At 40.5% G+C, this 15,430-nt stretch overlaps 2 protein-coding genes across 2 annotated transcripts in view; one reads left to right on the forward strand and one right to left on the reverse strand.

The window, feature by feature from the left end:
• The window catches only part of LOC127580927 (cell division cycle protein 20 homolog), a 41,141-nt gene extending 39,321 nt beyond the window's left edge, over window positions 1–1,820 (reverse strand). Inside the window, exon 1 of the mRNA XM_052034906.1 lies at window positions 1,313–1,820. Within this exon, the coding sequence (XP_051890866.1) occupies window positions 1,313–1,820 (508 nt within the window). The remainder of the gene's footprint in view (window positions 1–1,312) is intronic.
• Window positions 1,821–3,109: 1,289 nt separating this feature from the next.
• On the forward strand, window positions 3,110–14,157 carry LOC127585039 (probable glutathione peroxidase 8-B). The gene is made up of 3 exons (XM_052042172.1): window positions 3,110–3,313; window positions 3,666–3,927; window positions 11,122–14,157. Exons 1-3 carry the CDS (start codon window positions 3,110–3,112, stop codon window positions 11,283–11,285), a joined length of 630 nt encoding a protein of 209 aa, XP_051898132.1. The 3' UTR covers window positions 11,286–14,157.
• Window positions 14,158–15,430: the final 1,273 nt, after the last annotated feature.

Here is a 15,430-nt window from a genome sequence, read left to right on the forward strand (position 1 = left end):
TAATACCCCAGCTGACCTGTGAGCCCATTAGTTGGCACAGAACACTTGAATAGGCTTTGGATTGGCTATGACAGAACTGTATTTGGTAGATAAAAATGTATTCACACATTCTATTGTAATACAATGTAGACTTAGGTAAATTAGCGAGAAAAATCTCTTCTAAAGCCCTAAGTTTGCACACTTTGTTTGTTGATTTTCATTTTCTTTCAGTGATGTTGCAGACTAAATGCTGTAATATGTATAATATGTGGCTGATTAAACCTACAGTAATACAAGATAAATTAACCTGCAACTTCTATGTTCGCATTTGCTGAAGATATTGTTTCAGGTACTTGCTCCTCCACAGGAGGTCTACATCTCACCAACAGACTCAGCACTGAACCAGGGTGAAAACTTGATCTTGAGCAATTTCTCATCCTCAAAAAAAAAGCTGAAAATGTGAGGCTGAGCGAGTTCTTAATATTGTTATATGACAATTACTATTGACCATATTCTTCAGCATTCAAAATTTAATTATACCTGTGTGAGGTTTCATTCACATGGAGGAACATTAGGGTTGAATATTTTTCTTTAAAAATTTCTTATTTAATTTTTCTATCTCTATCACCTTTCTCCAGTAAACCTACCTATATTTCCCAATCTTCATTTTGTTTTTAGTATGTCATTTAAATCTAATTTACACTTCTTGCTTCTTCCTTACTGGTTTGGAGGAAAGGACAGTGGCACAATGCTGCCTCCCCACAGCTCCAATGATCTGTGTTCTATCCTGACCTCTGATGCTGTCTGTGTGGAGTTTGCATGTTCTCCTGTGACTGTGTGGATTTCCCCCATGGTGCTCCTGTTTCCTCCCACGTCCCAAGGATGTGCTGGATGGTTAACTCCCCACAATAAATTACACCTAGTACAGGTGAATGACAGGAAAATCAGGTGGAATTGACGGGTATATGAGAGAGAATATGTTACAGGTAAATAAATGGGGGAATGGGACTGAAGGGAATGCTTTGAGACCAAGAATAGGCTTGATGGGTTGAAAGACCTCCATCTCTGACACAAAAAAAAAATAAAATATAGTTGCTGCACGTCTCAGTGAGGATTATTCAATTTATTTGGTTGATCATCACGTTATAATTTTCCTGTTTATACATGCCATAAATCCCCTGGTTGAGTCCAATGTGCTGAGTTAGCTAAAATATATGCTAGATGTCCACAGAAGTTCTGTGCCATCGAGGCAAATGGCAAGCACTTTTTCTCCATCTCTGTCAGTAAAATTTAGACATATTAATTTTGTTAAAGTATTAGAAAGCACACATACCTGGAGTTGTGAAGTGCCCTGCACAAGCTGACTGAAAGTCCACATTCCTAGGTGTAGGGAGTTCCACATTGGCTAAACCTGTTTCTACATCTGTTGCAGCCTCCATCCCAGGTCCACTATTTGTTCCTGGCCCAGTTATTGCCCTTACTACATTTCCAGCAAAGGTCACAGATCCAGTTTCATTCTCTGCCCCTGCTTGCGTTCCACCCTCCACCACTAACAAGGTCTCTTCTCCTGCCTGCTTCATTGTTACCACTTCCACTCCAGCCCAATGTTCATTTCTTGGTGGTGTCTCTGCTCCTGTCAGTTCTTTAGTCTTAACTGTTAATGGTGATGGCCCAGCCTCTGACAGTGTCTCGGTCCAGGTTTTCTCTCCAGCTTCTATTACAGTCACCAATGGAGCTCCAATTAATGTGTCTGTACTTCTGCATTCTCTTCTATGCAGATGTTGCCACCGTGCAACAACTGGGCTGCTGCTGGCGATGGGACTCGGCAGCTCCCATTTCATTCTATTACCAGTGGTTCTGGTTCTGCATTGAGAAGCCATCTGCTTTCCTCTTTCTGCTACCTGTAAACCAGCAGAAAGAGTGAATGTGTGTCAAAAGTGTGGAAAGACATTTCTAAGTAAAGTGGAAGACTACAACAGTAAGAGGGTTCAAGGAACATTCTGGCAGTAACACAGCATGTTATAACTAACAGAACCATAAACCCTGGTAGTACTATATTGACATCTCTGGAACTGGAGAGTGCAGTGAAGAAACCTTAATTTCACCTGCAACTGGAGGAGCTGTAATACATGTCCCTTCATCCACCCCTTAACACCATCCAGGAACCTAAATAGCCCTTCAGGTATGGCACAGGTTCACCTGCACATCTTTCAACCTGGTCTACTGCACTCGATGCTCGTGATGTGGCCTCTTCTACACTGGTGAAACTAAGCGTAGACAAGATGATCATTTTGTGGAGCACCTGCACTCTGTCCATAATGGCCATCTCAAGCTTGTCATCTTAACTCTCCTCACAACCACATCGACTTGTCCGTCCTTGGCTTTCTCCAATGCTACTGTGAGGCCAATTTCAAACTGGAAGAACAACAGCTCATATTCCACTTGGGCAGCTTACAACCCAGTGGTATCCACATTGAATTTTCCAATTTCAGGTAACCCAATGCCCCCCCCCCCCCCCCCCATCCTTCTCCTCCCACAAACACTGGTCTGTCCACCCAGTTTCCTTCTCCCTTTGTGCATCTCAGTTTTTGAACAAAAATGATAAAATATAAAACTTTACAACTTCATTTATACAGCAGGGTAATAGGCCCTTCTGGCGCAACCAGTCCGCACCGCCAATTCAAACCCATGTTAACCTAACCCGCGCATTTTTGGAATGTAATATGGGAGGAAACTGGAGCACCCGGAGGAAACCCACACAGACACGGGGAGGACGTACAAACTCCTTACAGACAGCGACGGGAATTGAACCCCGATCGCTGGCACTGTAATAGCGTCTCGCTAACCGCTACGCTACGCAAAATAGAAGGTTAGCCACTATTTTGCACTTCCATAAAAGTTGAAATTTTCAACAAAGGTAATAAATTTTATCGTACTTTATGGACATAACGACAATTTTAGGACTCACTCTGGGTATATATTTCACCTGAACTTTCCCCAACCTATAACAGCCAGTGTTATTGAGAGTTTCTGCAATGATGGACAACATGGGAAAGCTATTACCCTCTCCTCCCACTAGGACAGTTCCAGTTACAGTAGAGCTCACATCTTATTCTCCTCCCCCAGCACAATGGAGTCAATGCCCGCTCTCCTACTGAAATCGTGGACGCCTAAAGCCCGAATCTTCGCCGTCTTCGCCTGTATGCTAGTTTGCCTGACTGGGTTATGGGTCCTGCAGATCAAACAGATTAAACTTAAAAACAAAGACTTCTATTCTTTCCAAGTTCTGGATTCCAAGGGGAAGCTGGTCTCGCTGGAGAAATACAGAGGCAAAGTGAGTTACATCAGAAGCTTGGCTGCTTTGCATTTTTTGAACGTGTTACCAGACATTAATCGTTTATTTTTATATGACAGCATATAATCTGTAGACTCTTGCATATATTTCATGGCCGTGTATGTTCGGTTATTGTAATCAGTTATCAAAATAAATATCTGCAGTCCTTCTTAGACCCGCCCAAAAACATAACTTTATTTGTAAATACGATTCATTTGAAAGATTAAAATAATCCTATTCTCCCTCAGAATCAATTGCAGTGGCTTGACAGCAAGTCTTGTTGTGTACAAATTGGCCGGCGTTTATTTTTGCATCAGCGGTGAGTGGTGACTTTTGTGCTCCGTCCCTGCAGGCATCCCTGGTTGTAAACGTGGCGAGTAACTGCGAACACACGGAAAAGAATTACCAGGGCCTGCAGGAGCTGCAGAGAGAGCTCGGGCCCATGCACTTCAACGTCCTCGCATTCCCCTGTAACCAGTTCGGAAAATCCGAGCCCGGCACCAACTCCCAAATCGACAGCTTCTCCAGAAAAACTTACGGAGCCACTTTCCCCATTTTTGGCAAGATCAAAGTGTTAGGGAACGAGAGTGAGCCTGCGTTCCGGTATCTCGTGGGTAAGATCACTGCCACCGTCTTATTTACTATTGACAAAATTTGCCTTAACCTGTTCTATAACTAGCTTGCCCAAAACAGATTTAAAGAAAACTATTATTTAATTATACATTTACTTCATCTACCGTGTGAAAGAAATGTATAATAAATTAACAGATTTTCGTAATGTTTATCTGAAGTTCAGCCGTTTCTCATTCGGGTGTTTTTTTTCTGGGTTAATCAGAGCAACACCAATGCTTTCAACTCCATTGGATAACTTCCTGTTCCTCTGTTTCTTGTACATCACCCCTCCCCCTTTACCACTAAGACAAATCTCCCCCAGCTATTTCAACCCACTCCCCCACCATGTTCTCTGAATTCTTGCCTCTCGCTATTCTACTCCACTCAAAGTGGAAAAGAAGCAGTTGGGATGGTATTGAGAACCTCAAAGGTCGTGTAGGGAGAGCACACAGAGATCCTGTATAAGTGCAGAAGGACTGGACCACCTCACAAACTGCCCGCTTTTGTGACTTAGCTCCTATTCCTTCAATACCTAATAAATCTGAAAACCCAACAAGTGTTCCTGACTCACGTGCAGAAGGTTATGGTCCAGGATTTCAGCAGAAAAGCAGGTACCAACTCCATTGCAGAAAAACGAACTGCTGGAGGAACTCAGCAGGTCAGGCAGCATCTGTGGAGGCAAAGGGATAGTTGATGTTTCAGGTCAAGACCCTGCATCAGCAGTCCTGACATAGGGTCTTAACCCAAAATGTCAACTATCCCTTTGTCTCCACAGTTGCTGCCTAACCGCTAAATTCCTCCAGCAGATTGTCTTTACTCCAGATTACAGCATCTGCAGTCTCTTGTGTCTTCACTGATTCCATTGTGCACGGGGAGGAGAAAGGAAATTCAGCTGGACTGTAAATGGAACTGTCTTAGTGGGAGGTGGGGGGATGGGATGAAAGACAATAAATGATCTGCTCTACTCAAGATTCTATTCACACAACTTTCCTCCGTAGTTTTGGTAAAAGGTTAATGACCTGAAACATTACTTCTTTCTCTGCAGATGCTGCCTGACCTGCTGAGTGTTTCCAGCATGTTATCCTGTAGTGTATTTTTAAGCATGGATGTGTTGTTCTCTGTGTATTGATGTGTTTGCAGACCACCTTGACAAGAGTCATTTTAGATGTATGGAAGGAAAATCCTGTTTGATTGATGAAGTTCCTTGAGGATGTGATTAGTAGAAGAGATAATGTGGGGGGGACCCGTGAATGGGACGTGTTCAGATTTTCAGGAGGTCCACAAAGGAGACTTTGACAAGGTTCCACACAGGAAGTTGGTCAACAAAAATAAAGCACATGAAAGTAGGGTTGAAATGCTGACATGGATAGAGAATGGGACAGAAAATAAAGAGTGGGAACAGACTTTCCCAGGTGGACAGGCTGTGCCAAGGGGGGTATAACAGGGAACCATGGGAAACAGGGAACCATATACTTGTACACTTAGGTCCCTCTGTTCTACAGTACTCCCCAGGGCTCTACCATTCACTCTGAAAGTAAGACAATAAACAAAGATCAGCGCTTGGGCCCCAGCTATTCGCAATCTATATCAACAATTTGGGTCGAGTCATAGAGTCACACAGCATGGAAATGGGTCCTTCAGCCCAAGTAGTCCATACTGAACAAGATTTCCATCTAAGCTAGCCCCATTTGCCTGCATTTCGCCCATATACCATAAGAACATAAGAATTAGAAGCAGTATTAGGGATTCAGCCCACCGAGTCTGCTCCACCATTCAATTATGGCTGATTTTTTTTTCAACCCCTTCTCCTGCCTTCTCCCCTTAACACACTTACCAATCTAGAACCTATCAATTTCTGCCTTAAATACACCCAGGGACCTGACCTCCACTGCCCTCTGTGGCAACGAATTCCACAGATTCACCACCCTCTGGCCAAAGAAATTGCTCCTCATCTCAGTTTTAAAGGGACATCCCTTTATTCTGAGGCTGTGCCCTCAGTTCCTAGACTCTCCTATCCAACCTTTGCAATCCATGTACCTGTCCAAGTACCTTTTAAATGTTGTTAATGTACCTGTCTCAACCACTTCCTCTGTCAGCTCATTCCATATACTGATCACACTCTGGGTGAAAAAGTTGCCCCTCAGGTTCCTATTAAACCTCTCCACTCTCACCTTAAACCTATGCCCTCTAGTTCTTGATTCCCCAACCCTCAGAAAAAGACTGTGCACATTGACCCTATCCATCCCCCTCATGATTTTATACACGTCTATAAGATCACCCCTCATTCTCCTATCCTCCAATGAAAAAAGCCCCAACCTTCTCAACCTCGCTCCATAACACAGTTACTCGAGTCCCGTCAACATGCTCATAAATCTCCTCTGCACTTTTTCCAGATTAATGGCATCTTTCTCATGGCAAGGTGACCAAAACTGAACACAATATTCCATATGTGTCCTCACCAACATCTTGTACAACTGCAACATAACATCCCAATTTCTATACTCAGTGCCCTGACTGATGAAGGCTAGTATCCCAAAAGCTTTCTTCGCCACTCTGTCTACCTGTGATGCTACTTTCAGGGAACCATGTATTTGTACTCCTAGGTCTCTCTCTTCTATAACGCTCCCCAGGACCCTACCGTTCACTGTGAAAGTCCTACCCTGATATGTCTTCCCAAAATGTAAGTGAATCAAATGTTATATTTCTAACAAAAAAGTGCTGGAAACACTCAGCATGTCAAGCAGAATCTGAGGAGAGAGAAACAAGGTTGATTTTTCAGTTGAAAGACTCTTTATCAGATCTGCCAAGCGTTTAGAGCATTTTCTGTTTTTATTTCAGATTTCCAGCATCTGCAGCTCTTTGCCATATTTCCATGTTTGTACTGATTCAAAACTAGGTGGAATTGTGAGTAGAGAGGAAGGGCTTCAATGGGATGTGGATAAAAGTTGAATTGTTGGGAAGAACGATGGAATATAATGTGGAAGAATTGAGGTTATCCACTTCAGTGCACAGAACAGAAAAGCAGAGGTTTTGTTTTCCTTTTAATGATGAGAGAATGGACAATTCTGATATACACAAGTCACTGAAAAATGACAGTGCAGCAAGCTATTATGAAAGAAAATCGTGCGTTAACCTGAATTAGGTGAGAATTTGAGTACATATTTCTGGTTGAGTACATTTTTCTGGATTGAACTGAAGTAAGAAATCATGTTGCAGCTATATAAAACTTTGGTTAGGCTGCACTTGGAGTATTGCATGCAATTCTAGCCGCCCTGTTACAGGAAGGACTTGGAGGCTTTGGAAAAGGTACAGGTGAGGTACAGTATGCTACCTGGATTAGGGAGTATGAGCTATAAGGAAAGGTTGGACAAACTTGGGTTGTTTTCTCTGTAGCATCAGAGGCTGAGGGGAGACCTGATAGAAGTTTATAAAATTGTGAGAGGCGTAGATAGAGTCAGATTCTGTTTCCCAGGGTAGAAATGTCAAGTACTAGAAGACATACATTTAAGGTGAGAGGGGGAAAGTTTAAGGGAGGTGTGCAGGGCAAGTTTTTTTACAGATAGTGGTATGTGCCCGGAACAGGCTGCCAGGGGTAGTGGTGAAAGTAGATACGATGGTGGCATTTAGGAGGCTTTTAGATAGACACATGAATATGCAAGGAATGGAAGGATATGGATTATGTGCAGGCAGAGATTTAGTTTAATTTGGCATTATGTTCGGCCCATACATCGTCAGCTGAAGGGCCTGTTCCGGTGCTGTGCTGCTCTATGTTCCATGAATTCTTTTGCCCACATGGCCAGTCCATTCATATATCCTGTGCAACCTAGAACTTTCTTCCTCACAGCTAACCAAATCTGAAGTGACATTCTATGCCATGTCAAGCCCATATTCTTGAGAGATTCTCTTCAAGAACACATGGTACTACAACCAAGTTCTGCTCATAATTTAAATTTTCAGCTCAATTAAATATTTGTACATCAGTATTAAAATTTAACAATGGAAAGAAAATAGCTTCCTAATGCACTGAAAATTTAAAGATCCTTCACTCCAGAAATCCAGAGACTACTTTAAACTCAATGACGAGTACAAGTATGGACAAGTCACCTTTCTACTGAAAGATGATAATACTAAAGTTAGGTAACTGCAATACAAAATGCTGTCCAGTGCACTATCTCAAGCAGCATTACAGTTATTCCAGCAACACTAATACTGTTCCTCCTACAGCAATGTTTCTGATGTTAAGCACAGCCATTGCTGAAGATGTGAGAAATCAAAGTATATCAGATACAGTATGCACTGTTAATGTTTGTTAGTATAAAGAAAATAATTTAAGAGAAATAAAATACCGATTAAGATTTAAGAGAAATTTAAGAGAAATTACTTAAGAGAAATAAAATGTTTACTTATTCAACTCTGCCATGCAGCTCTTCAATACTATTCATGATTTTCCTATATTTAAAACACATTAAATCAGAAAATGTGACAGCATAAAGAAATTGTAACCACAATGACATCAGAAGATTAGTGATTTTAAAAACACAGGATCAAAAATAGCATTTCTCCACTCTGTCCCCTTAAACCTTTGATCTATATGCTTCAACCACCTCTTTTGTTAAACCACCCATGCATTCACCATCCTTTGTGCAATATTGTTATACCATCCCTCTCTTAGATGTGAGCCGATGTCCCCTGATTCAAGAATCTTTGACAATCTCAGAAATATTAGTGAGGTTCAAAACTTCTATACCATTAGATAATGGCAGGGGTTGAAAAGTTATCAGGGGTAGTCAGGAAGGCAGAGCAGGCTCAAGGGGCTGAATGGCCCACTCCTGCTCCTGGTTCGTATGTTTGAATCTTGGATATTTGAATTATATCTCTGTTTTGACTTTGTTACCTCCAGAGTAAATATTTCCAAAATTATCCACCTTGGCCCATTTTAAGTCAGCTAAGTATCAGTTTTGGAGGCTTTTGTTGTGCTGTCTGTAAAACTTGGATACCACACCCAAAATTGTACCCAGCAATCTATAACTGGCAGTACCAGTGTCTTATGCAGGTTTGTGTTCATCTTAAATTGTTGTGATAGTGCCAGAGATGGTGAAGAGGAGATGCACCAGGAGGTTGCCTGGGATGGAGTGTTTCAGTTATGAGGAGAGACTGGAGAAGCAAGCCCTATATTCCCTGGAGAAGAAGAGGTTAAGAGGGGACATGTTTGAGGTATATAAAAGTATGAGGGGTATAGGAAACTTTTCCCTTTATTAGAGATGAATAAGTACATAGATTTAGGGTAAGGGGTAAGAGATTTAAAGGGACTCTGAAGGGGACCTTTTTCACCAAGAGTGTGGTGAGCACTTGGAATGCACTGCTGGAGTGAATGGTGGAAGCGGAGTCTTTGATAGGATTTAAGAAGTGTCTAGACGAGCACTTGAATTTCCTAGATATAGAAGGCTATGGGCCAAGTGCTGGAAGATAGGACTAATATTGGGAGGGTGCCCACTGGTCAGTGTTGATGTGGTGGGCCAAATGGCCTATTTCCATGCTGTATGACTTTTGTTTCTCTGGCAGCGGAAAATAAGACAGCTGGCACACTGTACTATTTCAGTAAGATTTTCACACATACTCCAGATCTTGCTATTATATTGTGTTTTAAAGTTTAAAATCGCAGTACTTATTTCCTTTCCACAGTTTCACTGTTTGTGAACAGCAACTATCAGAGGAACATCAGAAACTGAAGCAGGCATAAGTAATAAGGCACTTCAAGTCTGTTTGCCAGTAAATAAAATCGTGGCTGTTCTGAATGTTGGCCTAAATCTCCACTTTCCTTTCTGATCTCCATAACTTTGATTCCTCTGTTGTCCAAAATTCTATTAGGCACAGTAGTGTAGCGGTTAGTGTAACGCTATTACAGCCCCAGCGACCCAGGTTCAATTCCTGCTGCTGCCTGTAAGAAGTTTGTACGTTCTCCCCATGTCTGCGTGGGTTTCCTCCGGGTGCTCTGGTTTCCTCCCACATTCCAAAGACGTACACGTTAGGAATTTGTGGGCATGCTATGTTAGTGCCAGAAGCGTGGTGACACTTGCGGGCTGCCCCCAGAACATTCTACGCAAAGATGCATTTCACTGTATATTTCGATGTACATGTGACTAATAAAGATCTTATCTTATTCATTTCATATTTATCAGTCTTGTTTCCAACTGACCCGCATCCCCTGTGTTTGAGTTGCCTCTTCAAAAATGAGCTGATTGTTCTTGTTTTTACTGCCACTCACCATTCAGTGCCTGCATCTGATGTGCAGTTATTCTCTGACACCTGCGGCTATGCACTGAAATGTGGAAGTCAGAGAAGTAGGTCAGCCGCTGGCACATCTATTGTCTCACACAGCTGATGGATTCACCATTGAGTTCAGTAGTGCAGCACAAATGTACTGAACTGAGGGGCCTGATATGAAGTGCATTACACCAGGGATAGCTGGCTTAAATAGCACAGTGCCAAGCATTTAAATGGGATCATGAACTCCAGTAAAATTGCACATGATTTGCTTACTTTTCTTTCTTTTATTTCCCCTAATATTTTAAATTATCTTCTAGATTTTAATTAAATTTATTATTTTATTTTTAAACTGCCTTAGTAATCTGTATCATTTTATTCAAGCAATATCTCAGAATATCAGAGACATTTAAAAGAAGTTCAAAAGCATTGAACAGCAGTGAGCTGTCAAAAGACCTTTGGGATGTTTTGGGGCAAGGCATCAGGACATGCTGCTTGAGGCTAAGTTGTCAGTTGCAGTCCACTGTGCTTCATTGGAATGCCTGTCAGATGTGGAAGGTCAGCCTTCTCTGTCAGGATGAGGCATCCTGAACAACAAACTCAGACAGCAGAACAGATCCAGTATCATCAGCCCATTTTTAAAATTGTACCCCCTTCTAGTTTGGCATCATTCATAAATTTGGCTTTGTGTTTGGCCCTCTTCAGATGATTTATATATAGTGCAAGCAGCAACAATTGCAGCATGATCTTTGTAGTACCCTATTAATGACCCTTGGCATTTGAACAGGAATCTTTGGTGTTTGTCATTTAGCAATTATAACTGAGCTTCAGAAGTTTGCCTCCTGCTCTGTACCATCATAGCCTCAAAAGGTAAGTCTATGCATTAACTTCATTAGTAACTGTGCTTATTTTTCTATTTTTTAAAAATATAGATACAACAAATATGGAACCCCGATGGAATTTTTGGAAATATCTGGTCAATCCAAAGGGTCAGGTGGTAAAGGTCTGGCGAACTGAAGACCCCATGGCAGCCATCAAGCAAGAAGTGTCAAAATTAGTGGCAAAAATTATATTGCAAAAAAGAGAAGAGTTTTGAAGCAGAGCTGCTGTGTCAGACAGCTTCCTTGTTTGAATTTTGAAAATGGTCAGCACACCTAAAGCTTGTACAAGCTGTTGCAGTTTAACTTGATGGTGAACTTCCCTTGCATCTGAAATATCCAGCCACATGGTGTTTTGAGTCCTGATATTGAATACTGAAATCTAGATCTATTGAGATATGTGATCACCATGTCATACAATTGCTAACAAGCATTTAAATATTTTAAGTTACAATAGAAATATGTTCTCTTTTTGTGGTGGATGAACATCTATTGAAGTTTACATCAGCTGCTTTGTTAAATGGGTACATGGTATGTGATATCTTCTGAAAATTACCAACCCAGCATTGCAGTTCATTGCAAACTACAACAGCAAGTTTGTATTTGCACTGTGATAATCCTGAAATCAATTTACATCGTCCATAGGTACAAGATAAAACAACCACTAAGAATGAACAGATTACCTTTTCCAATTACTATTGTTTTAAGTATTCTTAAAGCAATATAAATTGGGATGTAATTTAAAATCAGCACCTTTCTGGTTTCAGTTGTTTTTTTTAATTATTTAAAAGGTGATTGAAATGTTTTGTTCATATCCAGGATCAGACCAACTCAATGTCACAGAAGCATAGATTTCAAGATACCACTAACTATTGGAAATAGGTTCACCAGAAAAATTGTACTAAATGCACAAAGACGAGTCTGAAGTTCTTGTTTGACCTAATTACCCACATTTTGTAAGATAAAAAGTTTAATTAGTTATATTAACGTGGTCATAAATCCATTAACAAAGGCTTGTTTATACCTTTGTGTTACAATATCAATAAAGCAAAATATATTACCTTATTGTTTAGGGTGACAAAGCCTGGTAAATATCTAGATGCATCACTTAGTTCAAGTGCTTACATCTGTACGATAAACGGATCACTGATTTATGTACATATCTGTACAATCACAACTTTAACTTTCAGACTTTATCTCTAAATTTTTAATCCAGGTGATCTGGTTCATTCAATCAATTTCTGAGTAGTGATTTGTGAATTCTGTGAGGATAAATTTCCTAACCCTAATGGTCATAAAGTGGGGGGGGGGGGGGGTCACCTATATTCTGTCACATGCAGCATCTCTAACTTGAATGAAGATGACTTTTGGTTGCTATGGAGCTCTTTGAGTTTGCTGAACAGTAATATTTGTCGGTGGGTAAAGGCCAAGACACTATTTGTCTTAAGCTTGAGATAAAAAAAGGTTTTCAAGACATCCCATGATACAGGAACTACTTGATTATATCATGACACTCCTCTAACTACAACCATCTCTTCGATATTTCTCTTTGTCTCCTCTTTATATTTTTGTTTCTATTAATCTACCACTGTATCTATTGTTATTTTCATTGGTCAATACATTTTGTCTCTGTGCTTCTATCTTTGTTGATCATCCCAAAACCAGAACAATGAAAGCAGTAAAGTCTCCAAATAGAGTAAATACAGAGTGTTCAGACCATAAGAAATAGAAGCAAAAGTAGGCTATTCAGCCCTTAGGGCCTGCTCTATGGCTGGGCTGTGATCTCCTGCAGTAACCTCAAACCCTTTGATTGCCTGAATATCTAAAAATCAATCAGACTCTACCTTGAACAGACCTAAGGACTGAAACTCCATGCCTGTCTTGGGTAGGGAATTCCAAAGATTCAGTACTCTCTGGGTGAAGAAATTTCTTCTCACCTCTGTCTTGAATGGCAGACTATTTATTTTGAAATTGTGACTGCAGGTTCCAGACACTCCAGTAAGGAAACATTAACATTGCATTGGCCCTGTCAAGCCTTGTGAGAATTTTGTCATTTTGTTGAGGTCACCTAATATTCTTCTAAACTCAAACAAACACAGTCTGCTTAATCTCTCTTCTACAATAGATGTGCCATCCCAGGAGCTAACATCAGACTATAGTTAACAATGGAGTCACCGGTTACTTACTGGCCATTTATCTGATGCACCTGTATTGTTAATGTTAATTTTGAATTGCAGAGGTACAAAGTCTCTTTTCCAAGAAGAATGGATTTGAGATTGAGGCTGTTAACTTTGTTTGGTAAAGGAAAACATTAAAAGCTTGGGATGGGATGAATAGGTGCTAGGGAAGGGTGCAATGATTTTTTTCATGATTATTACATTTTTATGTGTGGAATTTCTGCCTGTGGGGGTGGCAGGAGGGTGTGCAAATTTTTAAGTGGCCCACGGCGACTAGACAAACTCCTGGAGAAATGACTCTAAAGTCTTTTCATGGAGTTTCTGCTAATCTTTCCCAAATCCATAGCATCAATGGTGAGTTATTCCTTCAGTTGCTGAGGCCCTGGGCTGTAAAATTCCCTCCATCTCTACCTTTCTTTCCTCCTTCAAGACAGTTCTTAAAATCTACCTCTTTGACCAGGTTTTTGATCATATTGCCTAATATTTTAAGTATTTGTAAAGCACCTTGGGACCTTTTCATATGTTAAAGGCACTATATAAATTCAAGCTGTTGTGTTTTAGGCACTTCAGAAATTACAATGGCTATGTTGTGTACTCATTACCATGTTGGAATTTGAGAAATACATTAATAAGTTTTTAAAATCTGAGAGATTTAATTCTGGATATGCTGGGACTTTCACCGCTCTGTTCGGTGGCAGTAATTGCACTCTTCCAAATGTTTGCATTATAATAACTGTGACAGTACAGAAATATAACAAGATCCATGAGAAATAAAAGCCTTCAGTACATTAAACGTTTAAATATTTGATCTGAAGAAAGCTCTGAGGCAGCCCCATTGTGTATAGTTTTGTTTAGAGAATTGGAATATTTCTGTGTATATCAATGTGATTACATTCCTTGAGCTTTTTGTACAATCTCTGCAAAACATCAATAAACATACTTTATTTTGGATGCCTTTTGATATATTAAGTTATAATATTGATTTGTTTCACTTGGTATGTGCCTATGTTTACATTACCTAAACAGTAAAAGGAGGTCCGTTCTATTATTTGTCAGTTTCCACTAAAAAAATTAATTCTACAACTGTGGTTGTGCTGTCAGATTGCCCGTTCATCATCAAATTCTGGATGAGTCAGAGCCTATTCATAATGATCCCTGGCAAGACCAATGTTACCCTATTTGGTCTGCAGCTAAAATGTGATATTTAGTTCACAATCTCATATCTCTTCACCAATGTTGCTGAAACTCATTCTAGCTGTAATCTTAGTATCCTGCTCAAACTTTTTTCTAAATTGTAACCCAAGTCAGTTCGTCATCAAAACTGTCTGCTTCCACCATGGAAGTACAACCCATTCTTCCCCTTTTCTCAACCCAGCTCTCACTGAAAAATGTATCCATACCAATGGATACCAGAATTTCATCTAATATAAATGTTTGCCACTGCCCAAATCATTCCCTGTTCAGAATATCATAGTCCTTTTGCTAACTTTCTTCATAAGATTTCTGCAGTCTCTGCCAACACTCTACCATTTCTCTCATTCTTTGCCTTCCTGTTTTGCTATACTGCACTCTCTTCTAAATGTGCTTTTATCCTTTTCCCTCACCTGCCCCTTCTCCTCTTATGCAGGTCTTGCTTCAAACTGATCATCATTTGTCAGTTGCTGTAAAGCAGATCTCCTGCAGCTTTAAGCCAATATCAACATAAACTAGCCCATTTAGAAAGATGCACTGGGCCTCTTTGGCTGGCATTACCCTTGCTGGGCCTACTGAATACACTGATGCATCACAACAAAGGATTTGGCAATGGTGTCGTCAGAGAAACAAAACTTATATTGTGGTGATATCATGACACAATATAGTTTTCCACAGTTATACACATGGCCTCTGGGAAAATCTGATGGTCAGCCTTATGCATGTGATGGATGTTGTGTCCCCAGACTGTGGCAAGTTACTGCAAAAAAACACCTTCCTGAATAGGAGAATGACTTATTCACTGGGCCCAAAGAGTAACACAACAGCAACTCATTAAGTGCCTTGGGCTATTTTTGCAATGTGACAGGTGCTATGTAGTATAGTTGTTTTGGATGCTGTGAGGTCATGAGCTGATGTGGTAGTGCATGTAGCTGTTGATTCCTCTTTGACAGCCAGCTAACATTACACTGCCTAATCAACGCACATACTCCTAA

This window comes from Pristis pectinata, chromosome 2 (genome assembly GCF_009764475.1).
Source record: "Pristis pectinata isolate sPriPec2 chromosome 2, sPriPec2.1.pri, whole genome shotgun sequence".
In the NCBI taxonomy this organism is placed as follows: Eukaryota; Metazoa; Chordata; class Chondrichthyes; order Rhinopristiformes; family Pristidae; genus Pristis; species Pristis pectinata.